This window comes from Nicotiana attenuata, chromosome 2 (assembly GCF_001879085.1).
Source record: "Nicotiana attenuata strain UT chromosome 2, NIATTr2, whole genome shotgun sequence".
NCBI lineage: Eukaryota > Viridiplantae > Streptophyta > Magnoliopsida > Solanales > Solanaceae > Nicotiana > Nicotiana attenuata.
In genome coordinates this window covers 93,713,146-93,729,271 of record NC_031990.1, presented here as the reverse complement: position 1 = coordinate 93,729,271, position 16,126 = coordinate 93,713,146, and the positions used below count along the sequence as shown (strand labels likewise).

At 35.5% G+C, this 16,126-nt stretch overlaps 1 protein-coding gene and 1 non-coding gene across 2 annotated transcripts; both read left to right on the top strand.

Moving 5' to 3' along the window:
• Nucleotides 638-5,085, top strand: LOC109215250 (putative E3 ubiquitin-protein ligase RF298; the record flags this gene model as incomplete). The annotated part of the gene is given in 3 exon segments (XM_019379283.1): nt 638-851; nt 1,698-3,685; nt 4,255-5,085. Coding segments are annotated over 2 exon segments (2,442 nt in total). The 3' UTR covers nt 4,759-5,085.
• On the top strand, nt 6,384-6,465 carry TRNAS-UGA. Its single transcript has one exon. It is a non-coding gene; the product is annotated as a tRNA-Ser (tRNA).

Genomic DNA, 16,126 nt, shown 5'->3' with positions numbered 1-16,126 from the left:
GTATAATATACTGGAGTTCCAACAAAGTATACTGGAACTCCAGTATATTATAGTGGAGTTCCAGTATATTATACTAGATATATTATACTGGAGTATTTTCCGGATTTTGAATAGTGTTTTCGTTCATATTTATCTTTACAGAAAAATGGCTAAATTTTGATGATTTTTAAAACTGTGACTATTTTTAAATGACCACTTATAAATCTGACTATTTTTGAATTTCTACCGTAAAATTCCAATCATAGAGTAAAAAAATGAATGGAAAGTTGCAATGACCTAACCCTGGTTAAACCAATATCATCAAAAGTGACCAAAGACAAAAAAGACAAAGGGTTAAGTTAACCCACAGAGTCCGACACGACTCCAAAGCCGCACTGTTGAGAGCATAGCAAATACACACACACACACACTAGTGTGGACTCTATAGCCTACCAAGAGCCAAAAATAGAAACTGAATTTTTTGGTGAGTAACCCTTTCAATTACAGTTTACTTTTTTATTTTTTGTTATTGTATTTCAAGAATACCCCAAAAATGTTACTTTTGGTGTAATTACTGACCAAAAATGGTGACCCTTTTTGATTATAGATTGAATTTTTGCTATATTTAGTTTTATTCTTACATGGGTTTATGAAAAAATATGTTCTTTTCTATATTATTGGGTTCTGAGCAAGAGTTTGAGCTGAGGGTTTCTTGGATTTTATGTTTGATTTGCTTTTTGGTTGAAAACTGATAAATTATTGCTTTATTTGCAAATTTTGAGCTATGGGTATCTTCCCTTTTGATATTTTTGAGTGATTTTTTTGCAGAAAAATTGATTCTTTTGCAGCTTCACCTATACTGTGTCTCAGAGGTATGCTTGTTTTCATTTATTTCTGCTTTTTTTTCCCTGTTATTGTTATTTTATTTCCTTATTCAGAGATATTGTGAGAATCTCTAAAATAGATAACCCTTAATTTGTGTTAAAAGACTGAATATTGAGTGTTGATATAGAGAAGAATGGCTATAAAGGATTCGTATACGATCCGGACTAGTTTTGGATGGATGTGTAGTTGTATTTAGATAATCTAGTAGTTCTATAAATAGATTAGTCAAAAGCAAAATGGGGAAAAAAGCGCCAAAGTTTGTTGGAGCTTTAAGCGCAACGTTCAATTAAATCCTGGGGCCCTGGGCTTTAACGAAGAAAACAACAACAACAACAACAACAAAAAGTCCAGTGTAATCCCACAAGTAGGGTATGAGGAGAGTAATATGTTCGCAGACCTTACTCCTACCTTGAACGAACGAAGAAAAAAATTAGAAATGTAATGCAAAAAATATGTAACTATAAACACAAACAATAATTATGTGGGTAAAAGAGAAATACTATAATTAAGCTATATATATGTTGTCGTGCTCCTAAAGACAGAACCCATCAGTGATGGTGCATGCCCCTTAGCACGTTCACGCCTACACTAAAGCGCCAATTAAGCAAAGGCAAAATGGACAACCAGGGCTGCACCGAGCTTGAAGGCTTGAGCGCGCTTTAACAGCCTTTAACAATGGTTCTATTTGTTCAGTCAATGAGAAATCTATCAGTTGCTTTTTCTCCTTTTGTCACTATTTAATAATTTTTTAGTCTTTTGCTGCTATGTTCTCCTTTTATTTTTTATTTCTGCTACCTAGCACATTATTACTAAATGGCCTTCCACTGCAACAGTTGGAACTGCTGATAAAGATTTGAGTAATAGGATTACAACGGAGCGTCTAATGATCATTGAAAAGAAAATGAACATGGTGAATCATAACAGCGGTGAATTTGCTGATGAGAAGTCATTGGCAATATCAGCGCAGGAAAAAGGAAGTAGGAACAAGAGGAAATTCTTATCTGAGTCTCCTCTAGATATTCCTGTTGATGCACCTGCCCTGTCCCTTACTGAATTTCCAAGATATGAATTATTAGAGGAAAAACATCAAAGCACACCTAACGGGGTCGGTTCACTCGAGGGCAGGTGTCATCAGTCCAATGAGAAACAAGGAGTGGAAACCTTACAACACGCCGACTGGGACGATACAATAGCATGTCAGCTAATGGAACTTTTATTTCATAACTTGTCCGCAACTTTCCAAAGCGCAATCAAGAGGATTGTTGAATGCGGATATAGTGAGGAAATAGCTGAATGGGTCATTTTAAGGAGTGGCCTTTATCACGGTAGCAAGGATGCTGTCTCAACTATTGTTGACGGTGCCTTGGCTTTACTAAGTAGGGAAAAAGAATTGGATTCCTCTACACCTCTCATATTTGAGGATTTAAATAGCCTGGTTGAGTACACAATGTTGGAGATGATATGCGTGCTGAGGGAGGTTAAGCCAGCTTTTACCGTCGCAGAAGCAATGTGGTGCCTTTTAATATGTGATCTGAACCTGTTACATGCATGCGCCATAGAAGGAGATCTTCTTGGCGAGCTATGCAGTTTAGAAAGTCCACGAGAAAGCTCATCTGGTTCAAAACTTGCTCAAACAAAGGAGGCTTCTGAAGTGATTCAATCGAACGTGGATAAACTACAATCGTCAAAACCTTCAATGCCGATTGCTCAAAGTTTGCATTCTGAAGTTCCTTGTGCCGATGTAATCGCTCAATTGCAGGAGTCCATATACTCACATCTTCATGAAGTGGGAATTACAGGGAACGAGAGTTCCTCAGGGCTTATCAGGGAGAATATATTGTCTTTGTCGAAGGCAGCAATTTTAGAAGACAAATCTGGAGCTGCGAAAAGGGGTTCGTCTAAGAAGGATATTCTTAGGCAAAAGTCATTTCATTTTGAGAAAAGCTACAAAGGTCGTATGGGTAAGGGTTCCTTTAAAGCGAAACTCACCACCTGGGGCAGTATGGTTTTGGACAAGACGCTCAACTCTGAATCTGGTTCTTCTGGTTTTGTAATGAAGAGTACTTACTCTAAGGTAACGACTTCACTTAAAACCAATGGTCCTTTAGCTGAAGGAAGCTCTCATAGCTCAAGCACCTCCCCGTCCATCGCACCTTCAAGTGAAATTTCTAGTGTGCAACCGACTCAAGATACTGTTTGTGCATTGCCTGCTGTTAACGCAAATACCCCTGCTGTTGTAGACTATTACGCTGGTATTCCGTACGATGAGTCTTTGGGCAAACATGTCCCACAAAATGAGAAAGATGAAACTATATTGTTGCTAATTTCCCGTATGCAGACGCTGCAGAAAGAGCTCCAAGGGTGGACGGATTGGGCCAATGAGAAGGTTATGCAGGCGGCTCGGAGGCTTGGAAAGGACAAGGAGGAGCTTAAAATGCTGAGGCAAGAGAAAGAAGAGGCTGAGAAGTCTCAGAAGGAGCAGCAAATGGTGGAGGAAAACACCACGAAGAGGCTTTCTGAAATGGAGTATGCATTGTCAAATGCCAGTGGCCAAATTGAGATGGCTAATTCTTCTCTTCGCAGACTTGAGGTGGAGAATTCTGTGCTAAAGAAGGAGATGGAGGCTGCGAAGCTGGCTGCCGTGGAGTCTGCTACAAACTTCCACCAAGCTGTTGCAAGGGAGCAGGAGATACTGAAGAAGTGTAAAGCATGGAAGATAGAGAAGGGCTCACTGCAGGACGACTTGTCTACCCTAAAGCAAAAAGCAGCTCATTTGGAGCAGGAACTTGAGAGAGCCAAAAGGTGCCAGAGCCAGTTTAAGGTATGCTTTTGTAGGAATAAAATTTCTACAAAAATTTCTTCATTCTAAAATTTCTTTGCCTTCTTGATTGAGTTCTTAACTGTTTGCCAGTATTGTTAGTCTATATGGCATACCTTTTACATAAGCTAGTAGGGTTTTTAGGCCTTGAAGTTGATACACTGTTGATTAGAATGTCTTCTGATTTATTTCTAACTTCCAGTAATAGTGGCTCCCTATGCTGCTTGGGCTCTCCGAAAATGTCGTCGGGTGCGTGTCGGATCCTCCAAAAAAAGTAGTGCTTTTTTGGAGGATCCAACATGGGTGCGGCAGCATTTTGGAGAGCCCACGCAACATAGGCGGCTCCAACACATATTCAATAAGTCTTGCTTTTGATAATTTAGTTGCAGTTTGATGGTCTTTCTGGTATAAGCTTAGTATATTAGAAGAGCCTGGTACAATTTTTATTTGAAATGATTTAAATCGAATTCAAGCGATTTACCTTTGTGTGTTGCACACTTTTAACTTGCACGAGAAAAACACAAAGTGCTGTACATTTTCTAGTTTCATGCTAAGATACCAAAGAATTGCAGGCTCTGTCGGAGCAGGAGGAGAGGGAGAAACAAAGGGTTCTTCAGCAGGCTGATTCCGTTAAGGCTGAAAGGGAGCAACGGGGAGTTGAGAGTAAAATGGAGGAGGATAATATGAGAGAAATGGCAGAGAGCAACATGCAAAAGTGTAAAGAAGATATCCGGAAGCTTGAGAGTGAAATCGCTCGATTGAGATTGCAGTCTGAAGGTTCAAAAATAGAAGCACTTAGAAGAGGAATCGACGTGAGGCTGCAGTCTCCTAAAATCACAAAGAACTCTGCACTCTTTGACAACAATTTTGGCTCTAGAAGTGTGGAAATGGAGAGGGAATGTGTTATGTGTTTGACCGAGGAAATGTCAGTGGTTTTCCTCCCGTGTGCCCATCAGGTTCTTTGTGGACAATGCAACATCCTTCACGAAAAGCAAGGAATGAACGACTGTCCGTCTTGTAGGACGCCAATTAAGAAGCGGATTAATGTTCGATTTGCTCATTCTTTTAGCAGTTAGCACATTCAAGATGGTGGCACAATCATCTTAAGAATGATGCCCTGATCCATTGTCAAAGAACAGACAAGGCATGCATTTTATCATGTCTCTTTCTTTGGCTTTACTTTCATACCTTAGCTAATACAAAACTGCAAAAAAGGTACAGATAGGTAGAAACTAATGTTAAATTGCCTAATGAGCCTTGTAAATTTATAGTGAAGGTTTCATATTTAAGTGTTAGATCTTCTTGTTTATTTCCCATCATTAAGTACTATAGTACTTGACAGGAGAACTTGGTTCTTTTAAATTGCTGAGTTAATCCTGATCATCTTTTGTGCAGTGGTTTCTTCTTGCTTTGTTGTTTCCAGCTTCATATTGATAAATATCTTGATTGTAATCTTGATAAAGTTTTTTTCTGCAAAACATGCCATAACTAGAGGTGTTCATGGTTCTGTTTGGATCGATTTTTCCCTGGAAAAAATCAAACAAAACCAAGTAAGTCGGTTCTTCAAATATTGGAACCAAACTAAACCAATTAAGTCGGTTTTTATCGATTCGGTTTTTGGTGATTTTTGGGTTATTTATCGGGTTTTCTCTTAAATATGAAGATTACACTACCAAACACATATTCCGGCGACTACATTTTTAAGGTAATATTATCAAACCAATTGCTATTTGAGAAATCTATCATTTACTAGAATATATTGATGATAATTGAATTAAATAGTGATGAATAATTTAAGTACTCAATTAAAAATCAATTATTTTTTAACATAAAATAAATTCTTGTACTTAGTAAAAGAAAACTACCAATCAAACTAGAATGTAAAAGCAAAGAATTAGATTATTATAATAGCAAAGAACTAGACTAAAAATACAAATGACTAATATGTACCATATAATTTTAGAAACTTTACACACACACACACACACACACACACACACACACACATATATATATATATATATATATATATATATATATAGCTACTTCTATAGTCGGGTTTTTTCGGTTACTTTTTGACTAAAATCAAAACCAAACCAAATTTGATCGGTTTTTTAAAACTCAAAATCCAACCAAACCTAAAAAGTATTGGGTTTTTGGTCAGTTTGGTTCGATTTTTCGGGTTTTTATGAACACCCCTAGCCATAACAACTACAATTATTGGGTTTCAGTCCGAAATAAGTTGGGGTCGACTATATAAATGGAACTTTATTACTACGTCCCAGATCCAAATAAGTTGGGGTTGACTATATGAATCAAACTTTTTTAACACTTTTTTCCGTAGAAAAACAGAAAAAATTGTTATTAAAAAGGTACATATTACATTTGGAAAAGGGTGACAGAGACTAGGATTTTCATAAAAATTAATTTTGCTAGTAAATCCGATCTTCCTTTACCAAAGAAACCACCCCTCCCCAGTCATTTATTTGCACTCGATGTTTGTACTAAAATACATATGTTTAAGGTAAAATTTGCATCGTGTATTAATAAATAATTTTTCTTGGCAGATGAAGATCCAAGATTTTGACGTACAATATGAGTTTCAATTTGAATTTTATAATAATTTATTTGATTTGAACGTACAATAATAACAGACCTATTTTAGAACATATATTTAACCAAGTAGTGGCTTAAACATTAAGTCGATATGTCCGAGTGGTTAAGGAGACAGACTTGAAATCTGTTGGGCTTCGCCCGCGCAGGTTCGAACCCTGCTGTCGACGTTTTTTTATTGATAAATCTGCAATTTAAAACAAAAAATATATAATAGTTACTGCAATTTAAAGGTGAAAATAACAATTTATTGGTAAACGCTATAATAGTTACTGATTGCGTTTGCTTTTACTTGTCCACTATACTAAAAATATATTTTCATTTTTATTTGTCCACTAATACTAAATCAAGAGATAGGCAATTTTGTTTTTTTTTTGTTTTTGTTTTTTTAAGTGGACAAAGTAGAAATTTTGATAAGTTAAACACTGCACCAGTTATGCTACCAAAGATAGTGAGAGATAAAATGATTGTCTCCGAGGAGACAACTCACAGTGGCCTAATTTTTTTTATAAAATTCACATTGTAATATCACAAATTTTATAACAAAGATAGTGAGAATTCTTTGATCTTTAAAATAAAAAAAGCATTAGAAAGAGTAGGTCCGACTTTAAAAATTACTTAAATAAAGGGTTGAAAAAATACATATATAACTTTTGGCAAGCACAACTATTCTATTATCCATTTAAAATTAAAGTGATGGACCCAATTCTGGATCAATTTCTAGATCGTGTAATGCAATGTTGTTAGTAGTGGTTGATGTTAATGAACCACTCAAGGATTGAGTGACCAGCTTGATAGCAAGATCTTTCTGTTGAGTCTGGTATATAAAGAATGACACCTTCCTATATTTTAGAGACATTTAACTTAAACTTTTTATTTTACCCTTAACAATATATTTTTATAGTCATGAAAATTTTTCTAGCTGTTTCAGACCACAAATTCCTAAAGACTTTCTTTCTTAAATTTCGTGCCCAATGAAATACTACCACATATAATGAAACCAGACAGAGTAATAAATAACAGTGAATAGTGTAGATTATATTGTACTTCAGATATCACAACCCAGGAAATTGCTCCCATTCCTATTTAAAAGCAACCGATATAAACCTCCGAACGAGATACAAGTATAAGACTGAGTAAAAGCAAAGAAACTCTTATTTACTCTTCTTTTCTCAACTTGGTTGCGAGGTGTATGTTGAACTTGTGATCATCTCATCTAAAAGCTTAGATTGTTGCAGAGGGCACGCTTTTATTTATTTAATTATATCTTCAATAACAATGTAATTTAATAATTGGGATATAAGAAAAGAATTGGTTGTAGGAAACGTTCTTTTACATTGAAGGTTTCAGAAGGTGGTCCATTTAATTTGGACTAGTTAAAAATCCCTTCTTCAATTCCCTTCTTTAATTTATGTAACTACCCAAGTTGTGAAGAAACTTCTGCTCATTTATGTGACTGTTTCAAAATTATTCTTGATGGAAGAACAATATATATATATATGACATATCTGGTTGGATCCCTAAGCACAAATTTCCTTCTCCATTAACTACACCATTATAATGAGAATTTTTGAGTGCTTAGAAGATTCACCGGAGTAGAAAACAAACACCGTCGGCAAAACCGCAACAATGGCCGGAGGTATGTGCGGTTTTTATTTTTGCTGCGTTCTGCTCTTAAATTTGGTATCAGAGCTAGTAGAATGCCTCTGCCTTGTTGTTTCGAATTTTAAAGAATTGTTCAAAAACGATATTGGAATTTCTGATCTGTATTTCTGAAATCTTTGGATATGAACTAATTGGAAAATATTTTTCTAGCATTCTGAAATTTGAAACGTTATTTTTGGTGTTTGGAATCATGAGATTGAGTTTTGTCTGAAAACGGGTCAAACCGGATCAAAATGACCCGATTGAAGGTAGAAGATAACATTGTTATTATCGTCATGTGCATTATTATAAGAAGGGACTAGTTTTCTGATTCTGTAAGGGCTGAAAACGACATGAGTTCATGTGGGCCACACTTTATTTAATATTTTAAAATTTTCTTTTAAAAAATAATATATTTTGGGCTATAGTTGCAGCATTTGATGCCGTCACTTTATGTGCTATTAGAGAAGTTTAAGAAAACTACTTAGGGAGTTTTATTTATATTAACTAATTTTAAAGTGCTTAACGTGTTAGTTGTATGTATATCCCTTATTGTTTTTCACATACAAACACAAGAAAGTACTTTAGCACATGAAACTTAATTATTGCGTATGGATTCTGCAATAAATTTTGAATAAAATTTAGATTTAATATCATGTGGTCCACGTAATTTTATTTAATTTAGACTTAGCCACAACAACCTTGATTAACAACAACAACAATAACTACCCAGTAAAATCCCACAAAAGTGGAGTCTGGGGAGGGTAATGTGCACGCAGACCTTACCCCTACCCCGATAGGGCAGAGATGTTGTTTCCGATAGACCCTCGGATCAGGAAGAAGGAAATAAAAATAAGAAAAGATAATTCATTAGTAACTTCAGCAGAAACCGTAGAAATAGTAACAAAAGCATAAAAACCAAAAGATAAATGACATGCAACAACAGTAACCAATATCAAGGTCCGGGGCTAAGATAAACATAAAGGATAGTAAAATTATTTATTATGTTTGAATCACATAAGGATATTAAGGATCAATGTCTAAGTGATCTAAAACTTATTTGATTAGAGATTAGCCACAACATTTTTAGTCAAATAAAATATAAGGATAAAGATCACATAATAAAATTTAGACAATAAACTTGTGATTAATTATGCATAATATAATAACTTAAGAACCTTTATTATATTTTGCGTAAGTAATTAGGATAAATATTAAATACTTTTTCATAATTACCTACAGGGATTATGGATTAGAATTTGATAGTTTTATCAATGGATAGAATATCGCTATCGTAATAAAATTGATAATTGTTTTATAAGAAATGAATCTAATTGAATTAAAAATTTAGCCTATAGTCAATTTTTATGCCACTAAATTCAATTTTACATGGTTTCAATTGGTGAATCATGATATATGTTTATTTGCCTCAAATTTATGTTAAATATGTATATTTTTTGCAGTTATACAACCTGCGACTATTTCTGATATCTGTGATATTCCCGAACTTAATGGTGAGAATTATAAAATTTGGAAGGAGAGAATTCTTCTTCACTTAGGGTGCATTGACATTGATTATGCTATTAGGAAGGACGAACCACATATTATTGAAACCAACACTCCAGCTGAAATTGCTCTTCATGAACAATGGGAGCGGTATAACCGCTCAAGCATCATGTTCATCAAGACCAAAATTGTTGCTGGTATTCGTGGTTCTGTCGAACAGTATACCAATGTCAGGGCATTACTGAAGGCTATTTATGAACAATTTGAGACTTCAGATAAGGCACTTGCCAGCACCCTAATTATGAAATTCTCATCTATGAAGCTCACTAGTGTGAGAGGTGTGCGTGAGCACATCATGAAAACGCGAGACTTAGCGGCTCAATTAAAAACTCTTGAGGTTGAAATCTCTGAAACTTTCCTTGTGCATTATATATTGAACTCTCTTCCATAGCAATATGCTCCCTTTAAGATCTCTTATAACACGCATAAGGATAAATGGTCTAGTAATGAACTTCTGACCGTGTGTGTTCAAGAGGAGGGCCAATTGCTGATGGAAACAGGAGAAAGTGCATTCATGGCTACTCAAGGAAAGAGGACTCATCAAGCCAAGAAGAAGGGAAAAGGAAAGATACCCTTGAAAGTGATATCAAGAAAGTATCCTTGTGTTTTTTCTGTAGAAAGAAGGGCCACATGAAGAAGGATTGCGTCAAGTTTCAAAAATGGCTTGAGAAAAAAGGTAATTCAATCTCTCTAGTAACTTATAAAGCTAATATGGCTGATGTTGATTATAATAGATGGTGGATTGATTCTGGTTCTACAATCCATATTATGAATTCCTTGCAGGGATTAAGAAACCTGCGGAAGTCAGTGGGAGCTGAGCGAAGCGTCTATTCTGGAAACAAGATGCAGTCGCATGCGGAGGTTATTGGGACATGTGTTTTAGTTCTTAGTAGTGGTTTCATTTTGAAATTAGAAAAAACCTTTTATGTTCCTAATTTTTCTAGGAATTTAATTTCAGTTTGAAGACTTGTACCCTTTGGTTATTCCTTCAACTTTTCAGAAAGTTATATCAGTCTACTTTATAAATCTAAAATTATCGGTAATAGTACATTGTCTGATGGTCTTTTCTCTCTTAATTTACAAAATGATGTCACTCATAATGTTATGCATGTACAAGTTGGTACTAAACGATGTGTTATGAATGAAGATTCCTCTACTTTGTGGCACCGGAGATTAGGACACATCTCCAAAGATAGAATTAAGAGGTTAGTGAATGATGGAGTACTTAGTGCTCTAGATTTTACTGATTTTGATACTTGTGTGGACTGCATTAAAGGCAAGAAGACCAACAAGTCAAAGAAAGGTGCCAAGAGGAGTTCAACCATATTAGAAATCATACATACAGATATATGTTGTCCAGATATGGAGGCATATGGTTAGAAATACTTTATCACCTTTATAGATGATTACTCATGATACATGTATCTCTACATGCTTCATAATAAGAGCGACATATTAGAAGCCTTTAAAGTTTTCAAGGCTGAAGTAGAGAAACAATGTGAAAAGCAAATTAAGATTGTGAGATATGATAGAGGTGATGAGTATTATGGTAGATACACTGAGGATGGACAAGCACAAGGTCCATTTGCTAAGTTTTTTCAAGAAAATAGGATTATTCCTCAATATACTATACCTGGTTCTCCAGACCAAAATGGTGTAGCGGAAAGAAGAAATCGAACTTTAATGGACATGGTGCGAAGTATGCTGAGTAGCTCTAGGAAACCTAAGTCCTTGTGGATTGAAGCTCTTAAAACGGAAGTGTATATATTAAATCAAGTTCCAACCAAAGCTATCCAAAAGACACATTTTGAGTTATCTAAAGGTTGAAAATCAGGTTTGCGACATATACGCGTATGGGGATGTCTGTCTGAAGTTAGAGTATACAACCCACAAGAAAAGAAACTGGATCCAAGGACCATTAGTGGGTATTAGATTGGATATGCCGAAAGGTCTAAAGGATACAGATTTTATTGTCCATCTCACAACACTAGAATTGTGGAATCAAAAAATGCAAAATTTCTTGAGAATGACTTGATTAGTGGGAGTATCAATTTCAGAATATAGTATTTGTAGACAATCAACCTTCCACTTCAAGTGAAAGACTGGTTATTGTGCACAACACTCCTCGAGTACAAATGGGTGTTGAGCAACCAGTCATTGAGGTTCCACAAGATGATGAGAATATTCTAGTAGATCAAGTTGTTCAAGAAATTCATGAAACTATTGAACAACCAGTTGAGCAGCATAATCCTCGGGAAAATGTTGATACAACATTAAGACGATCTAGTAGAGAAAGAAAATTAGCAATTTCTAATGACTATGTAGTGTATCTACAAGATTCTGACATTGGAGCCGAAAATGATCCTGAGTCTTTTTCACAAGCTATAAGTTGTGAAGAATCAAAATTGTGGTACAATGCCATGAAAGAAGAGATGAACTCCATGAAGAGTAACGAGGTATGGGATCTTGTCGAGTTGCCTGATGATGTAAAAGCCATTGGATGCAAATGGGTCTTCAAAACTAAAAAAGACTCATTAGGAAACATAGAAAGATATGAAGCAAGACTCGTTGCTGAAGGATTCACTAAAAAGGAAGGAATCGATTTTACAGAGACTTTTTCTCCTGTATCTAAGAAGGATTCCTTGCACATCATGTTGGCATTAGTAGCCCATTTTGACTTAGAATTGCAACAAATGGATGTAAAAATCGCATTTCTCAATGGTGATTTAGAAGAAGAGGTTTATATGAAACAACCTGAAGGATTCTCTTCTAGTAATGGTGAGCACTTGGTATGCAAGCTAAAGAAAATCCATATATGGATTGAAGCGAGCATCCCGTCAATGGTATTTAAAATTTTATGATGTTATCTCTTCATTTGGCTTTGTTGAGAACATTATGGATCAATGTATATACCAGAAGATCAGTGGGAGTAAAATTTATTTTCTAATTCTATATGTGGATGATATTCTTCTTGCAGCCAATGATAAGGGAATACTATATGCGGCGAAACAATTTCTCTCTCAAAATTATGCTATGAAAGATATGGGTGATGCGTCTTATGTCATTTGCATTAAGATTCATCGAGATAGACATCGAGGTATTTTAGGTTTATCTCAAGAAACCTATATCAACAAAGTTTTAGAGAGGTTTCAGATGAAGGATTATTCACCAAGTGTAGCCCCCATAATGAAGGGTGACATGTTTAATTTGAACCAGTGCCCGAAGAACGACCTTGAGAGGGAACAAATGAAAAACATTCCATATGCTTCTGATGTTGGAAGTTTAATTTATGCTCAGGTTTGCACTAGACCTGATATAGCATTTGCTGTTGGAATGTTGGGAAGATATCAGAGTAACCCAGGTCTTGACCACCGGAGAGCTGCAAAGAAAGTCTTAAGATACATTCAAGGGACAAAAGACTACATGCTTATGTACAAACAAGCAGATAATTTGGAGGTAATTGGCTACTCTGATTCAGACTTTGCTGGTTGTGTTGATTCACGCAAATAAACATCAGGATACATTTTCATGTTAGCCGGTGGAGCTATATCTTGGAGGAGTGCCAAACAGACTCTGACCGCTACTTCCACTATGGAGGCTGAGTTTGTTTCTTGTTTTGAGGCTACCTCACATGGTGTATGGTTGAAGAGTTTCATTTCTAGGCTCAGAATTATCGATTCGACCTCTAGGCCATTCAGGATATATTGTAACAATTCACCTGCTGTCTTTATCGCTAAGAATAACAAAAGTGGGAGTCGAAGCAAGCATATCGACATTAAGTATCTAGCCATAAGAGAACGTGTTAAAGATAAAAAAGTGGTCATTGAGCACATTAGCACTGAATTGATGTTAGCTGATCCTTTAACTAAAGGCATGCCACCACAAAAATTTAAGGATCATGTAGTTACGATGGGACTTGGTTACCACTATGTAAATTTTGTTGTAACAACGATATTTATGAAACTCTATTATTGTATAAAATTTCTCATATTGTTATTGTGTACACATTCACCTACAATAAACATTGGGTTTTATTCATTAAGAAATATGCGCTAAAGTTTAGAGGCATAATGCATCGTGATACATGGAAGATACTACTCACTCATAGAGAAACTATCGCCATGATTCATGTATTATGATTCTCTCTAAAATATATTTTGGGCATCTTGTATATGGACCAAGTGGGAGAATGTAGGAAACGTTCTTTTACATTGAACGTTTGAGAAGGTGGTCCCTTCTTCAATTCCCTTCTTTAATTTATGTAACTGCCCAAGTTGTGAAGAAACTTCTCCCTATTTATGTAACTGTTTCAAATTTGTTCTTGATGGAAGAACAATATATATATATGACATATCTGGTTGGGCCCCTAAGTACCAATTTCCTTCTCCATTAACTACACCATTATAGTGAGGATTTTTGAGTGCTTAGAAGATTCACCGGAGTAGAAACAAACACCGTCGGCAAAACCGCAACAATGGATGGAGGTATGTGCGATTTTTATTTCCTCTGCGTTCTGCTCATATATTGGTGACTGTACCAGTATGACCAGTGGCAGAGCCACATTATAGCAAGGGGTATCAAATGACACTCCTTCGCGGAAAAAATACACTGTGTAGGTAGGTAAAAAAAGTATATTTACTATGTATTGACTCCTCTTAATTTTCTGGTATGTTTACTTTTATATATTTTGACACCCCTTAACAAAAATTCTGGCTCCGCCATTGAGTATGACCTACAACAAAGACATTAGATTGGTACCATTTTATTAGCAATTGTAATGGCAAATATTTTCAAGCAATTGGCTTCCTATTTCGAGATATACCAATAATAGAGGTTTTCTTCCAGCTTTGTCTATTAAAGTTGCTCTAAAAGCAGTTATGATAACCTGGAAAATAAAACAAATTTAGGTAAATATCAATATTTATCCGTCAAGCCTTAGGAAATAACAACAACAACATACTCAGTGTAATCCCACAAGTTGGGTCTGACGAGGGTAGTGTGCACGCAGACCTTACCCTTGTCTTGTAAGGATAGAAAGGTTGTTTCCGATAGCCCTCAGTACATCAAGCCTTAGGAACAAAGTATCTAAATATCCACAGAACTGAGATGGAAAATGTTGAAAGAGAGTATATGAAAATAAGAACTTTACTATGAGTGAACTTAAGTATCTTCGTTGAAACAAATCAAACGATCGGACTTTATGAATCTTCAATATAATCGAAATAATCCAGAAGTTGGGGTCGGCTGTATGAATCTTCAATATAATAAATGTTTAAGACGTGACAATGTTATGAGTTATAAACCGTGGACCTGGATTTCAGCTGCCTCCTCAGCATCTTTACCACGAAGTCTAAGCAATGCAATTACAAACTCCTTCTAATATCCTATTTTTGCCTGCAGATATTTTGGTATCGAATCAATCAATCAACTATTCCTCAATATCGAAGCAGTTGGGGTTGAAATATATTGTAAAAATGCCATGCAACATCCATCCATTGCATCATAGTTCCTATAATGAAGGCAACTGCTAGTCCAACACATATCATTAGCCAGGGGCGGATGCAGCGTACAACTATTGGGTTCAACTGAATACAGTACTTTCGATGCGGAGCATAAATTTATATGTAAAATTCGTAAAAATAGCACGGTCTAGCCAATTTTCGGACTGGTCGTTCAAAAATAGCCGGCGTTTACCAAGTCAATGAAAAATAGCCACTATTTTGTTGCAACAGAGACCGGTCCAGCATAATATACTGGAGTTCGGTGCACCTGTGTATGAACTTCCAGCATATTATACTGGACCGATATACTTTGCTGGAACTCCAGTATATTATGCTGGAGTTCTAGTGTACTTATGCTGGAACTCCATCATATTATGCTGGAGTTCCAGCATACTTATGCTGGAACTCCAGCATAATATACTGGCGTATTTTCCGGATTTTGAACACTGTTTTCGCTCAAATTTATCTTTACATAAAAGTGGCTAGATTTCGATTACTTTTGAAACTAGGCTATTTTTGAACGACCACTTGTAAATCTGGTTATTTTTGAATTTCTCCCTAATAATTCACTAAATTTACGATAAATAGTAGATATGAACTCATAATTTTAAAATAAAATGGGTTCAATACTAAAAACTTTAAATATTGAACCCATAAAATTAAAATTCTAGATTAGCCTCTATCATTAGCTGTTGGATTACAAGGAACAAACAGTCGAGCAACGATAATAGTTAGAACAAGGAATGTCAATATCATTATAGCTCCCATAATGAACAAACAGCCAAGACATTATAACCAGTTCGAACTAGGCATACATATGTAAAAAAAAAATCCAAAATATATATAAATAATAAAAGACTTTCATTCTGAACTCACTGACTCCGATAGATTAGTGTCTGGCAGCAGTTGCATAAATATACATCCCTAAACTTGTCCAACTTTATATAATAAGTTCAAGTCAAAGGCAACAATATCAATTGGTTCATTACCTCTTCCAAAACAATTGGATCAGGTATAGTCATTCTTTTCCCTTTTTCTTTTGGTTTAGATGTTCAGTATTCAAAATTCACTGGCTCGATTAATCCAGATTCGTACAGGGTATACAGACTCAACGGTAAAA